This window comes from Macaca fascicularis, chromosome 3 (assembly GCF_037993035.2).
Source record: "Macaca fascicularis isolate 582-1 chromosome 3, T2T-MFA8v1.1".
Lineage (NCBI taxonomy): Eukaryota > Metazoa > Chordata > Mammalia > Primates > Cercopithecidae > Macaca > Macaca fascicularis.
Genome location: NC_088377.1, coordinates 60,278,093 through 60,292,339, shown reverse-complemented (window position 1 = coordinate 60,292,339; position 14,247 = coordinate 60,278,093). Strand labels below are relative to the sequence as shown.

The following is a 14,247-nucleotide window of genomic DNA, read 5'->3' as shown; positions in this document are numbered from 1 at the left end:
TGACTAAAATAGTAAGCATAACTTTTGTTAAAGTATTTGTCCTTTGTCCATAGTTCCTGAAGCGGCCTTGGAACAGCTTCAGAGCAGTAAAGGTAAAAGACAGTCTTTTGTTAGAATGTTGGGATGCTCTGACCAGGCACAGTGGTTCACGCCTGTAATCCCAGCACTTTGGGAGGCCGAGGCAGGTGGATCATGAAGTCAGGAGATCAAGACCATCCTAACACAGTGAAACCCCGTCTCTACTGAAACTGCAAAAAATTAGTCGGGCGTGGTGGCAGGCGCCTGTAGTCCCAGCTACTCGGGTGGCTGAGGCAGGAGAATGGCATGAACCGGGAGGCGGAGCTTGCAGTGAGCCAAGATCGTGCCACTGCACTCCAGCCTGGGTGGCAGAGTGAGACTGTCTCAAAAAAAAAAAAAAAAAAAAAAGAATGTTGGGGTGTTGTAAGCCTCAGAAGCAGGCCTCAGAAAACAGAAGCTCTGTCCGTCTCTTGCTCTCTAATCATCCGCTGCCTTTCTGTCTTAGAGCTGGCGATAAAATCTCTGACCTGTCTTGTCTGATTGTTTCAGAGGGGGTCCTGCCCCTTACCCAGGAGGAAGGAATACCGCACAGAGAGGCCAAGGAGAATCTGGACCGGCCTTGCTGGGTTTCTGCACTCAGTCTGCTAGTATTAGATCACACTCTTTGTTCAATCAATTACTATGAGGTTGGCCATGCTTCAATCATCTCTCTCCAATGAAATCTCTACAAAACGCCCAAGAGAACTTCTAGATAGCCTAATAGGTAGATGTTTCTGGAGGGTGGTACGCCTGGGAAGGGCATAGAGCTCTGCGTCCCCTCTCCATCTCACCCTGTGCACCACTTCATCTGTATCCTTGGTAATATCCTTTATAATAAACCAGTGAACCTAAGTAAGTGTTTTGTGAGCCATTCTAGCAAATTAATGAAACCCGAAAAGGAGGTCCTGGGAACTGCAGCTTGAAGCCCGTCATTGAGAAGTTCTGGAGGCCCTGACTTGTGTGACTGGTGTCTGAAGTAGGGGTAGTCTTCTGGGACTGAGCCCTCAGCCCGTGGAATCTGACACTGTTTCCAGGTAGTTAGTGTCCGGATTGAATTGGATGGGAAGATACCCAGCTGGTGTTGGCTGCAGAGTTGATTGCCTGCTTATTGGTCGAGAGAAATCCCCACGCGTCTGGTCACAGAAGTCTTCTGTATAGATTGTTGTCAGGTGAGAGCAGAGGAAAAACTTTGATTCTCAACCAACTTATAATATCTGATGCAATGTAAAGGCTGTGTAAATAGTTATTGTACTGTGTTGTCTAGGGAATAGTGACAAAAAGCAGTCTGTCCATGTTTAGTACAGAGGCAGCCATCCTAGGCCTAACTACATAGTACATGTCAGCAACAGTGTAGCATTTTCTTAAAATTTTTTTTTGCATGTTTTTCATTTGAAGTTGGTTGAATCTAAGGATGTGGAACCTGAGGCTAAGGAGGATCGACTGTATAGGAATTCATTAGCTAGCATCCTAGTTGCTAGGCGTGTATATTTTCTGACTTTCCCAAGTGAAATGGTTTGAATCAAGGGGTTTTTGTTCTTGTAACAGCCTGTCCACTTCTGCCAAGTAGTCAGTGACTTCTGGTGACCAATCCAGAATTTTGCAGCCAGTAATTCATGGGAAAATGAGGTTTCCTAATATAGACATGTGATTTGGGAGTGAAGGGCCCTGGAGTGGAAAGGTCTGGAAGCCTAACTTCTGGTCCTTACCTGGTCATCAACAGGAGGTGTGGCGTTTGGAAGTCTGCTCCGTGGGATCTTTAGCAGAACCTTGAGTTGCAGATACAGTTGACCCTTGAACAACACAAGCTTGAACTTCATGGATCTCCTTATACGCAGGTGTTAAAAAATAAATGCAGTTGGCCCTCCTTATCTGCAGGTTCCAAATCTGCAACCCAATGCAGAGAATGAAAATAACCATATTTGAGGGTTGAGAATATACCGCGTACGTGGAGAGCTGACTTCCTAGCTGCTGGTTCTGCAAGGCTCTCTGGGAGACAAGCATGTTCGGATTGTGGTGTATGTGGGGGTCCTGGGACCAATCTCCAATGAATACCAGGGGATGACTGTATATTGTACCTCATCAGACACTCCCAGAACCTGAAGTGAGGAGGTACAATGAACAACTCCCCTAAGTTTTTGCTACTTTAAAAATTCTTATTGAGTAAATACCTACTAAGTAAATAGTATAGAATAATAATAATAGTACCAATAATAATAATAATACCTGAAATTTCTTCTTTTTTTTTGAAAGAGTTTCGCTCTTGTCACCCAGGCTGGAGTGCAATGGCGCAATCTTGGCTCACTGCAACCTCCGCCTCCCGGGTTCAAGCAATTCTCCTGCCTCAGCCTCCGGAGTAACTGCCTGGGTAATTTTTGTATTTTTAGTAGAGATGGGGTTTCATCATGTTGACCAGGCTGGTCTTGAACTCCTGACCTCAGGTGATCCACCCGCCTCTGCCTCCCAAAGTGCTGGGATTACAGGTATGAGCCACTGCGCCTGGCCCAGAAATTTATTGAAGGGGAGGAATACTTATGCTTTATTTGATTGACAATTTAAAAATAAAAACTTCTTGACCATTACTTGGAAATGTATTTTCCTCAAGTAAAAGGTTACAATTTTTTCTTTTTTTTTTTTTTTTAATATGGAGTCTCGCTGCATCACCTAGGCTGGAGTGCATGGTGCGACGTCAGCTCACTGCAACCTCCACCTCCTGGGTTCAAGCGATTCTCCTGCCTCAGCCTCCTCACTAGCTGAGACTACAGGCATGCGCCACCATGCAAAATATTTATATAGCAAAGTTAGGTATGTCTATATATAAGGTATTTGCTGTTTGGCTTTGTCTATAAATGATCATTGATATGCTAGAAAGGTTTGTGTCCACTCTTTTATTCTTGAACATAATATGTATAATTAGCAAAGTGGACACTATCCTCTGTACCATTTTTTTGAGGTAGTGTCAGGATTTCTTTCCTTTTACAGCCGAAAATACTGATATTTATAAAAGGTAGGTAATAGGTACTATAAGAACCCAGTAACAGGACTGAAAAGAGGATACCCATGTGCTAGATCCCAAGAGAATGCTACAGGTTAATTTGTTCATTGATTTCAGAAGCTGCCCAGTTTGCTTGCACCAGAGTTTAGTTTTTCAGAGCATGACTTGATAGCATAGGTTGGGCATAGGAGAATTTGAACAATTCTTTTAATCATTGCCTGCATAAGAGTTAACTGTGTGGCAGTTAATAGGAACTGTTTGGCCGGGCTCGGTGGCTCACGCCTGTAATCCCAACACTTTGGGAGGCCCACGCAGGCGGATCACGAGGTCAGGAGACTGAGACTATCCTGGCTAACACAGTGAAACCCCGTCTCTACTAAAAATACAAACAATTAGCCAGGCGTGGTGGCGAGCGCCTGTAGTCCCAGCTACTCTGGAGGCTGAGGCAGGAGAATGGCATGAACCGGTGAGGCGGAGCTTGCAGTGAGCCAAGATCGTGCTACTGCACTCCAGCCTGGGCAACAGAGTGGGACTCTGTCTCAAAAATAAATAAATAAATAATAGGCACTGTTTGCATGGGCCATTTGTGTATGTGTTTGCTTCTAAGGAAAGTTCACTGAGAGATTTTTTTTGTTCTGTTTATTTGGAATTCAGTTTCCCCAACTAGTTGTTTACATCCATTTAATTGACTCACCGTTTTAAGCAAATTTTACAAGTTAAGTGTCAAATAGAACGTCAGCTTCAGTCATCTAATTCATTACTTGAGGAAATTAAGTAACTGCCTGCCTGTGGTATTGATTTAGACAGTTGTTTTTGTTTTGTTTTTTTACTCAAGCATTGCCATGTTAATTTGCCAGGGCTGATTTTAGAAAGCACCACACAGTGGGTGGCTTTGACTGCAAAAGCTTATTTTCTGACAGTTCTGGAGACTGGAAGTCAAAGATCAAGGTGTAGCAGGTTTGGTTTCTTTTGAGGCCTCTTGCCTTAGCTTGCAGATTGCATACGTCTTGCGGTGTTCTCACATGGTCTCTCCTCTATGAGCACAAGTCCCTGAACTTTTTTCTAGACAGTCTTTAAAATGCATTTGGAGTATTTGCTTTAAACACATGTAAATAAAATGAGTACTATTTTAAGTCCTACAGGAGAATATGAAGTTTTTGTATAGGTAAGCAGTTTCTGGAAGTCTGATTGCGTGTGAATATATTACATAATACTGAAGTGTTAGCTGTAGAGCAGACAGTTCTGCTTTGTAGAGATCAACAGCTTGTACATTTATAATTGCTAGATGTGTCTAGTAAGTTCTAGTACCTCTAAAAAACTTTTAGAGGCCCGGTGTGGTGGCTCACACCTGTAATCTCACTTCTTTGGGAGGCCAAGGCGGTCAGATTATCTGAGGTGGAGTTCGAGACCAGCCTGACTAACATGGAGAAACCCTGTCTCTATTAAAAATACAAAATTAGCCGGGTGTGGTGGCTCATGCCTGTAATACCAGCTACTTGGGAGGCTGAGGCAGGAGAATCGCTTGAACCCGGGAAGTGGAGGTTGTGGTAAGCTGAGATCATGCCATTGCACTCCAGCCTGGGCAACAAGAGCGAAACTCTGTCTCAAAAAACAACAACAACAAAAAACAACTTTGGGGGAAAATGTATTTTACATCCTCAATTATAAGTTACAGTTGTTTTTTTTTTTAACCTTATGGCATTCTTTATTTTAGCTTTACATTTTCTTTTTTTTTTATTTTTTATTTTTATTGAGACGGACTCTTGCTCTGTTGCCCAGGCTAGAGTGCAGTGGCGCAGTCTCGGTTTATTGCAAGCTCTTCCTCCCGGGTTCACGCCATTCTCCTGCCTCAGCCTCCCGAGTAGCTGGGACTACAGATGCCCGCCACCACGCCTGGCTAATTTTTTGTATTTTTAGTAGAGATGGGGTTTCACCGTGTTAGCCAGGATGGTCTCGATCTCCTGACCTCGTGATCCGCCCGCCTTGTCCTCCCAAAGTGCTGGGATTACAGGCGTGAGCCACCGCACCTGGCCACAGTTTCACATTTTCATATTCCTTAACTTCTTAGCATGAAAAATTTTAAACCTATGAAACAGCTGCAAAAAGAGTGCCACAAATACTTGTATACTCGTTACCTAGAGTCACCACTTGTTAACATTTTGATTCAGATATTTGCTGCCTTTTTCTTTTTCTCTTTTCTTTTTTCTTTTCCCTCCCTCTCTCTTTCCCTCCCTACCTCCTTCCCTCCCTTCCTTCCTTCCTTTCTTCCTTTCTTTGTTTTTGATTAGAGACACTTGAGCCCAGGCTGGACCTAAACTCCAGGCTGAAGCTTCCTCCTGTCTCAGCCTCCGGAATAGCTGGGATAACAGGTGTGAGCCCCCATGCCTGGCATTCCCTTATTTCTTTTGCACAGGCATAAGCTTTCTCTCCATACACAGGTGCACACACTTACTTAACTGAACCGTTAGAGAGTTGTAGATATCAGATCATTTCACCCCTTCTTGAAAAAACAGGGCATTGTATGGAGCTCTAATTGCCTTATCACACTCAGGAAACTTAGCGCTAATTTATCTACTATTACTAAGACAAACAATGTAAACTCATATTTTTTCAGTTGTCCTAATAGTGTTCTTTTTCCTCCCAATTCAGGATCCAGTGAAGAACTGCACATTGCATTTAGTTGTCATGTTTCTTTAATTTTCTTTCCTTTGGAAATTTCCTTAGCTTCTTTTTGTGACATTGGCATTCTGACAGATGACATTGATATTTGAAGAGTCTGAATCTAACCCAGTTGTTTTGAAGACTGTTCCTCAGTTTGGAATTCTCTGACTGTATCCCCATGGATAGATTTGAATGAAACATCTTGGGGCTGGATTACTCTGAGGGATGTGTCTTTCTCATGCGTCACATCATTGGTGCTGTGAAATTGGATAACTTGATTAAGTTGATGTCTGTCTGGTTTCACCGTATCCTGTTGCCAACAATCTGTCATTTAGTGGTGGTTACAGTCACTTCTCAAGAATAAAAACTGCCTTTAAAAAAATTTCCCATACATACAGCTCGTTTAGGACTTCATAAAAGGTAGATAAGGTACCTCTTGACATTTTATTAAATAAAGAAAGGCCTGGCATACATGGGCATTTATACTGTGAGTATTTGGCTGGGTTTAAAAAACAATTTATCTTCCTGATAAAAATCAATGGATAAATCAGCTTCTGTCAGCCAGAGTCTGCAAAATGCAGTACGTGTGTAAACATCGATTGTTCTCTTGATCCCAAAACACAGATTCATTAAAACTTATGTGAAAGAGAGTTTTCCTCCTTTATATTTGTTCTAGAAGAGGCAGAGGCTGTTCTTTGGATTCTTGCATTACAATATTGACTTGTTTAGTGGGGTAGTAACTTGGAATGGCCAAGGACAAATTTCCCAGAGCGTGGAATGTTCTGAGTGACAGAGAAGGGGCCATGATTTGGAAATGAAGTTGTAACAGTGCACCTGGGATGGATCCATTGGCCCCAAAGAGAAATAACATTCATATTTTTTTCTCCAGTCAAGTATTCCACGAAGAGATGTCTTAATGTCTCATATTGTGTAGAGCACAGGGAGTTATAACTCAATTTCAAGCAAAGATAGGAGGAAGCCAGTGGGCTGATTTCCTGATTAAGTAGGCAAAGATGACATGTGGTTTCACTTGTCATTTTCAATTTTAAATGAACTGTATCACATGCACTAATTATGCATTGTCCTTCCTGTGTTAGGTTCCTTTCAAATATGATACTCTGTGACCTGAGTGTGTTTGTGGTCATTTGGGCAAAGCAGCACTTTTGTGAAATCATAGCTTGAATCACTGGTAGCATTTGGATCACTGGTAGCACAGAGCTGATTTGATTACAGTGCTGACATCACTGTGCTGATGACCTAAGGCCTAGGTCGAGCCTTGTTGGTTTTGCTTTATTTATTGGCTGGGAAATCACCTCTCTGTTTGGTCCGTGCTTTTGAAATCCTGGGTCATCATTTGCATCATCTCGCTGCACTCCTGGTTTAAGAAAATACAGGTGTCTCTGTTGCACATTATGTCAAGTGCAGACCCCTCTACCTGATTTTTCAGGATTCTGCATTACGAATTTCCATTCATCCAGTCCAGTCTCATTTCCCACAATTCCATAGTTACCTTCCACTTTGTTTAGACTTCTTACTGTGTGACCTTAAGCAAGTTATTTAATTTCTGAACCTTGGCTTCCTCTCTATACAATAGGGATCATATGAATAGCTCCTACGTCAGAGAGGTTTTAATGAGAATTAGCTGAGATAACATCTTTTAAAAATAATAGTCTTCCATTATGGAAATGTTAATACAAGTACCAAGAACTATTCTAAACTTTTAAAATTTGTTGTCTCACTTCATCATAACAGTTTGATGAGGTCGGAGGAGCTGGTGGTAGTGGTAGTTGCACAGGTAGTGGTAATGATAATGTTGGCGCTTATTGAGCACTTACTGTGTTCCAGGTACTTTACATGTTTCCAGTGAACCCTGTGAACAGTCTTACAAGGCCGATGCTATAATTGCCATTTCATAGATAGGAAATTTAAACATAATGAGATTAAGTAACTTGCCCAGATTCACACAGCCAAAGAATTCAGGAGCTGGATTTAGAATCCAGGCCATACTTTTAGATACTAGTTTCATCCCATTTTTATTGTAGAAGGAAAACTTAGGGAGTAATTAACTTAACTAAAATTCTCACAGTACATAAATGGCAGAGCTAGAATATGAACCCAAGTCTTGATTTCAAAACTGTGCTCTTTGTCATACTCCACTGCCTCCAGACTGCTGAAACAATGCTTTCTGTTGTGCTATTGTAGGGTGGATTGATTGTGATTTAATATATGTAACATCGTTGTGTTTCTTCACTCAGGAAAGATGGCATATTGCCTGGATTAAGGGAACCAGGCTTTTGACCGCTGCTTGCCACCCTGACTCTGCCTGTTGAGTTGATGTAGGTGGTGAACACCCTTGGAGCGCAGTGGATATTTGGCAGGATACTTGACCATGGCTGGAATTCCCAGTGGTGACATTAGTGTTAAGTGGCCCATTTCTGTTGATTCAGCAGGAGGACGTGGCTAGCCCAGGATGTCAGTAGCTGATGGGAGGCAGACAGTAATGGGGAGAGGACATGGCTGTGTGATGGGACAGCACTTTGATCCCAAGTCTGCTCTGAAATTGCCCACAGCTAGCTAAACCATGTTGGACTTAAGACATTTCTCAATTTCAATTTTAGGTTGTAGGCCTTAAATTCAAAAAGTGGACTACTACATCTTGACAGGAATTCTTTTACAGGTATTTGATACCCAGAAAGGGGTGTGAGCACAGACTGATGATAGCTTACTTTTCTTTTTCAGGAAGGATGCCAGTTCTGCGCTTCTCAGTAACTACGAGGTAAATTGGACTGTTACATTTTCCTCTCTGATAGTTTGCCCTTTGTAACTAAGATTGTTAAATTCATTTTGGTTAGAAATGACTGAATTCAGGCTGGGCGCATTGGCTCATGCCTGTAATCCCAGTACTTTGGGAGGCTGAGGCGAGTGGATCACTTGAAGTCAGGAGTTCAACACCAGTCTGGCCAACATGGTGAAACCTAGTCTCTACTAAAAATACAGAAATTAGCCAGGTGTGGTGGCACGTGCCTGTAGTCCCAGCTACTTGGTATCCCAGATGAGGCAGGAGGATCACTTGAACCCAGGAGGCAGGGGTTGCAATGAGCCAAGATGAGCCACTGCACTCCAGCCTGGGCAATAGAGCAAGGCTCCGTCTAAAAAAAAAGAAAAAGAAAAAAGAAATGACTGAATTTATTTGGATTTTCCACTTTAAAACAAGACATATGGTACCATCTGGTGGACCTTGGAATAGTGTAAGCTTGATACGTTATACATAGTACTTCAGGGAAGCTGGGAAGACTCTAATTTAGAGGTGGCAACCTTCTTTAAATCTCAAAGATTCTAGATCATCATTTGGGATGTAGTCATAGTATAGAAGCTATGTCTAATATCTAAAAGTATTTTAAGGCTGTTTCTGTCTGCAAAATTTCACATTACATTTTTTATGCTTTTTCCTAATTATCACCCTTGATATATTTATATATTTATAATGCTTTTATACATTGCAAATAGTCTTATGGGTATTCATATCCTTATTTTGAAAGTGAGTTTAGTTTGAGCACGGTGGCTCACGCCCATAATCCCAGCACTTGGGAGGCCAAGGCAGGAGGATCACGAGGTCAGAAAATCAAGACCATCCTGGCCAACATGGTGAAACCCCGTCCCTACTTAAAAAAAAATAAATAAATAAAAGTGAGTTTAGTTGACTCACCTTTCTGAATAGTAGAAATTAAGAAATGTAGAATTTTTGGGGCTTAGGGTGGGATTGCTGGAGAAAGGAAAAGAAGGAAAAAGGTTGGTAAGAGAGGAGATATTCCAGCATTTTTGCCTCCTATTTGGCACTAGCAAAACCATCTGATAGGCTAACTCTAGGTGTAGAAAGAACCATTTCTACCTTGATTGTGAATTTTCCATGTGCCAGAGTCTAAACTCAGGAAGACTCAGAGGAGGTCTAGAAGGTAGTAGGTTAAATGCGGTGGCTCACGTCTATAATCTCAGTACTTTGGAAGGCCAAGGAGAGAGGATTACTTGAGGCTATGAGTTAGAGATCAGCCTGGGAAACATAGCAAGACCCCATCTTTTTTTTTTTTTCTTTTTTTTTGAGACGGAATCTCACTCTGTCGCCCAGGCTGGGTGCAGTGGCCGGATCTCAGCTCACTGCAAGCTCCGCCTCCCGGGTTCATGCCATTCTCCTGCCTCAGCCTCCCAAGTAGCTGGGACTACAGGCGCCCGCCACCTCGCCCAGCTAGTTTTTTGTATTTTTTTAGTAGAGACGGGGTTTCACCATGTTAGCCAGGATGGTCTCGATCTCCTGACCTCGTGATCCGCCTGTCTCGGCCTCCCAAAGTGCTGGGATTACAGGCTTGAGTCACCACGCCCGGCGAAGACCCCCATCTCTTTAAAAAAAAAAAAAAAAAAATTAGCTGGGCATGGTAGCAAACACCTACTATGGTCCTAGCTACTTGGAAGGCAGAGGGGAGGTTCCCTTGAGCCCTGGAGTTTGAGGTTACAGTGATCACCACTGTACTCCAGCCTGGGAGACAGCCTTTGAGACCCTGTACCCAAAAAAAGCTCCCAGAGTTGAAGACAGCAAAAAGAAAGAAAGAAACCTCCCCCTGGTGCCCCCCACCCCGCCCCACAAATTAGAAGGTAGTAGAATAAACACAGTTGGCCGTATTCTTTCCTCCCTAAAGGCTCAATCGTAAATGGTTGCAGCTTAGAACAGGAAGGAAATGGTTGAATGGTCATTGGCCAAGCCTTTGGCTTTTAGGAGCCTCCTTGTCCAGTTTGGACTTTGCTAGGTGTTTGGGTGTTTTATCCGTTGGGGAAACATTGCATTCATTGATATCATGTCACTATTTCTGAAAGGAACAGCAGACGAAAGGGGTTCCATTGTATCTAGTAATGGTGTGTGAGCCTGCATTTTCTTCACTTCTCTGGTAGAATCTCTAAAACAGGAATGAGATTGAGATTCCCCCTGCCCCCAGCACTAATGCCTGTATGTGTTATCCTTGTGGGGAGAGTTTACTTCTAAAGATCCGTAGCATTTTTTCCTTTCTTTTTTTTGGGGGGGTAAACTCTGTCTTATCACTTGCCTCAAAATTTTTATTTTCCAGAAAGAAATCATTATATTAGATTTTTATACTAGAGAAGCAGAATTCTTTTTTTTTTTTTTTTTTCCCAGAGGGAGTCTCGCTCTGTCACCTAGGCTGGAGTGCAGTGGCACCATCCAGGCTCACTGCAACCTCTGCCTCCCAGGTTCAAGTGATTCTCCTGCCTCAGCCTCCCGAGTAGCTGGGATTACAAGCACGTGCCACTACATCCAGCTAATTTTTTGTATTTTTAGTAGAGACAGGGTTTCACCGTGTTAGCCAGGATGGTCTTGATCTCCTGACCTCGTGAACTGCCCGTCTTGGCCTCCCAAAGTGCTGGGATTACAGGCATGAGCCACCGTGCCTGGTCACATAATTCTTTTTTAGCAAAATATTTGTTTTAAGAAAATCTGCTTTCAAATAGTATATTTTTGAGATCAGAGGAGATTAGTGATGTATATATTGATAGGAAATACTTGAAATATTTTAAATAAATTAATGAATTTGGATTATTTGGCTTATATAAGAGCATTTTTTTAAAATGTCATCTGCCTCTAGGACTCATTTGCTCAAATCCAAGAGTTGGAAGCTGCGTAATGGGCGGGTGAAAGGAAGTACTACACTTTCCTGTTTATCCTTCCAAACCACTGACCTTGGATAGATATATTTCTCAAATGTATTCATAAACATCTTTTGTGTATCTCCTTCTAGGTGTTTCAGTTACTAACTGATCTGAAGGAGCAGCGTAAAGAAAGTGGAAAGAATAAACACAGCTCTGGACAACAGAACTTGAACACCATCACCTATGAAGTAAGCCTGGGCTTCTGGCAGACCTACCTAAAGTACCACTGAGGGAGAGGGGTTTATTCTCCCAGTGACTGGCTGCCGAAATCAAGATCACTTTTTATATGATCTGAATAGTTTTACTCTAACCTGATTTTGTTTGTTTGTTTGTTTGTTTTTTGAGACGAAGTCTCACTGTGTTACCCAGGCTGGATTGCAGTGGCATGATCTCCGCTCACTGTAAGCTCCACCTCCCGGGTTCACACCATTCTCCTGCCTCAGCCTCCCGAGTAGCTGGGATTGCAGGCATGCAGCACCTTGCCCAGCTGATTTTGTATTTTTAGTAGAGACAGGGTTTCTCCATGTTGGTCAGGCTGGTATCGAACTCCTGACCTCAGGTGATCCGCCCACCTCGGGCTCCCAAAATGCTGGGATTACAGGCGTGAGCCACCGCACCCAGCCATTTTTCTCTTACATAAAAGTTGTACAGAGCAAGACTCTGAGACTCTGTCTCAAAAAAAAAAAAAAAAAGTAAAAGTTGTCTCTTCCTACCCATTATTTTATTCACTCATATATATCCATGTGGACTCATGGCAATTTATTTTATTCTTTGGGTTCCCCCTTTTTTAAAAAATTGTTCAAAATATGATAGCACAATTGTCAGATTGAGTTTTTTTTTTGAAATCAGAAAAATTTTCTTCTAAAATTTCATTAATTATTCTTCCTGTTCTAGCTACTGATTTTCTCTTTCAGGAATTCCAATTACATGAAGATTGGTTCTCCTGAATGCCTCTTTGTTTTATATAGGATTTTCTTTTCTTTTCTTTCCTTTTTTTTTGAGACAGAGTCTCAGACTCTGTTGCCCAGGCTGGAGTGCTATGGTGCAATCTCGGCTCACTGCAACCTCTGCCTTCCGGGTTCAAGTGTTTCTCCTGCCTCAGCCTCCCTAGTAGCTGGGATTACAGGCATGCACCACCACACCCAGCTAATTTTTTGTATTTTTGGTAGAGATGGGGTTTCACCATGGTGGCCAGGCTGGTCTCGAACTTCTGACTTCAGGTGATTTGGCCACCTCGGCCTCCCAAAGTGCTGGGGTTACAGGTGTGAGCCACCGTGCCCAACCTCTACAGGATTTTTAAAAACAAAATTTTAGAATTTTAATTACAGCCATTTCCTTTGTTTTTTCTCATTCAGGGTTGTCTTATGCTTGGCTTTTTTCTTTTTTTCCAGACGTTAAAATACATATCAAAAACACCATGCAGGCACCAGAGTCCTGAGATTGTCAGGGAATTTCTCACAGCAATGAAAAGCCACAAGTTGACCAAGTAAGTAAATCTCTTAAGTAGGAAGAGAGTGACACATGGTGAAATGATGGCTGAGGAAAGCCATTCGAAGCTACGGTGTATTGATACTCAGCTGGGTTTGGATTTAAAGGAGGATTATAGTATTGTAGATGAAACAACTGAAAGTTAGACATAGGGACTAGAGTAAGGAACAAATCTTTTTTTTTTTTTTTTTTAATCAATGAAGAAAGTTCATTTCTCCTAGTGATACTGTATTAGTGTGCCTGCTTATTTGGCAAAATTAGCAGAGATAATTTACATTCTCAAAAAAGATGGGTGAGGGGAAATGGAAATGCCTCATGGAAAAGAAGGCAAATTTAGGTCATGGGTAGAGATCTCAATCAAATGGGCCAAAATACAGTTTATTTATATCTGCTAACTCCCAACTGCTAGCATCTGACCACAGCATGACAAAATTGGAATCGGGGAACCTGGGCTCTAGTCCATTTTCTGCCCCTTACTAGCACCATGACCTTGGAAAAGGTATTTGACCTCTCTGAGTTTCATTATCCTTACCACTGAGATAAGGATCATCTGCTAAACTCACAAGGCTGGGGCAAGGGTGAAGGGTGGTGTCTTCATGGAAATAATATGTGTAGATGTCCTTTTTGGACTCCAGAAGCCATAAATGATGCAACCTTATTTATTAATCATTACTGTGAACAGGGCCAAACATTTCTATATTATTAACACTGCCTCTACCCTAACGATTCAATTCAGATAAACTTTACAGAGCACTTCACTCCAAGAGCTGAGGATCAGGGCCACTTGATTCTTAACTACACAGTGCCTCGAAACCAAAATTGGTAGAACCAATAGTTCTATTCTTAAAGCGGGACCCATCTAGCCTTCCATTATCTAGATGAAAATGAGCTTACTAATTTAGAAACACAAGTGAGTGTATTCTAGGCTAACGAAATTAATTCTTCTCTAATTATTGAGAACATTAAATGTCACGAGCTGATCTCAAAATGTTAGTAAAATAAGTTAAATTGTTTTGAAAGGAAGGAAATGTGATAATGTGATAGAAATGGGGAAAAAACAAGACAGAATTCAAATATTATATTAATCAAGTACTAACTCTGGTTTGACTGGGTAAATGCAGGAGAAGACCTTCCTTCCTTCCTTCCTTCTTTCTTTCTTTCTTTATTTATTTTTATTAACTTTAAGTTCTAGGGTACATGTGCACAGCGTGCAGGTTTGTTACATATGTGTACATGTGCCATGAGGAGCACATCTTAATGGGGTGTAAAAATCTTTTCTTGGCCGGGCGCAGTGGCTCATGCCTGTAATCCGAGCACTTTGGGAGGCCGAGGCAGGCAGA

The 14,247-nt window shown here is 42.0% G+C and overlaps 2 protein-coding genes across 10 annotated transcripts in view; both read left to right on the top strand.

Moving 5' to 3' along the window:
* Window positions 1-11,607, top strand: part of ASL (argininosuccinate lyase) — a 60,082-nt gene extending 48,475 nt beyond the window's left edge. For 2 of the 3 annotated variants that reach the window (XR_010585570.2, XR_010585569.2), the window contains 3 exons: window positions 54-92; window positions 8,450-8,486; window positions 11,509-11,607. The gene's annotated coding sequence lies outside the window, so the exon portion shown is untranslated. The remainder of the gene's footprint in view (window positions 1-53; window positions 93-8,449; window positions 8,487-11,508) is intronic. The other variant, XM_045387961.3, reaches the window with a different exon arrangement.
* Window positions 1-14,247, top strand: part of CRCP (CGRP receptor component) — a 45,998-nt gene that overhangs the window by 11,973 nt on the left and 19,778 nt on the right. For 3 of the 7 annotated variants that reach the window (XM_074034874.1, XM_065541851.2, XM_005549434.5), the window contains 3 exons: window positions 8,450-8,486; window positions 11,509-11,607; window positions 12,811-12,905. In XM_074034874.1, the coding sequence (XP_073890975.1) occupies window positions 8,450-8,486; window positions 11,509-11,607; window positions 12,811-12,905 (231 nt within the window). Of the gene's footprint in view, window positions 1-53; window positions 93-567; window positions 1,227-1,777; window positions 1,893-8,449; window positions 8,487-11,508; window positions 11,608-12,810; window positions 12,906-14,247 lie in introns of all 7 variants that reach the window. The other 4 variants (XM_074034875.1, XM_074034876.1, XM_005549433.5 and 1 more) reach the window with 4 other exon arrangements.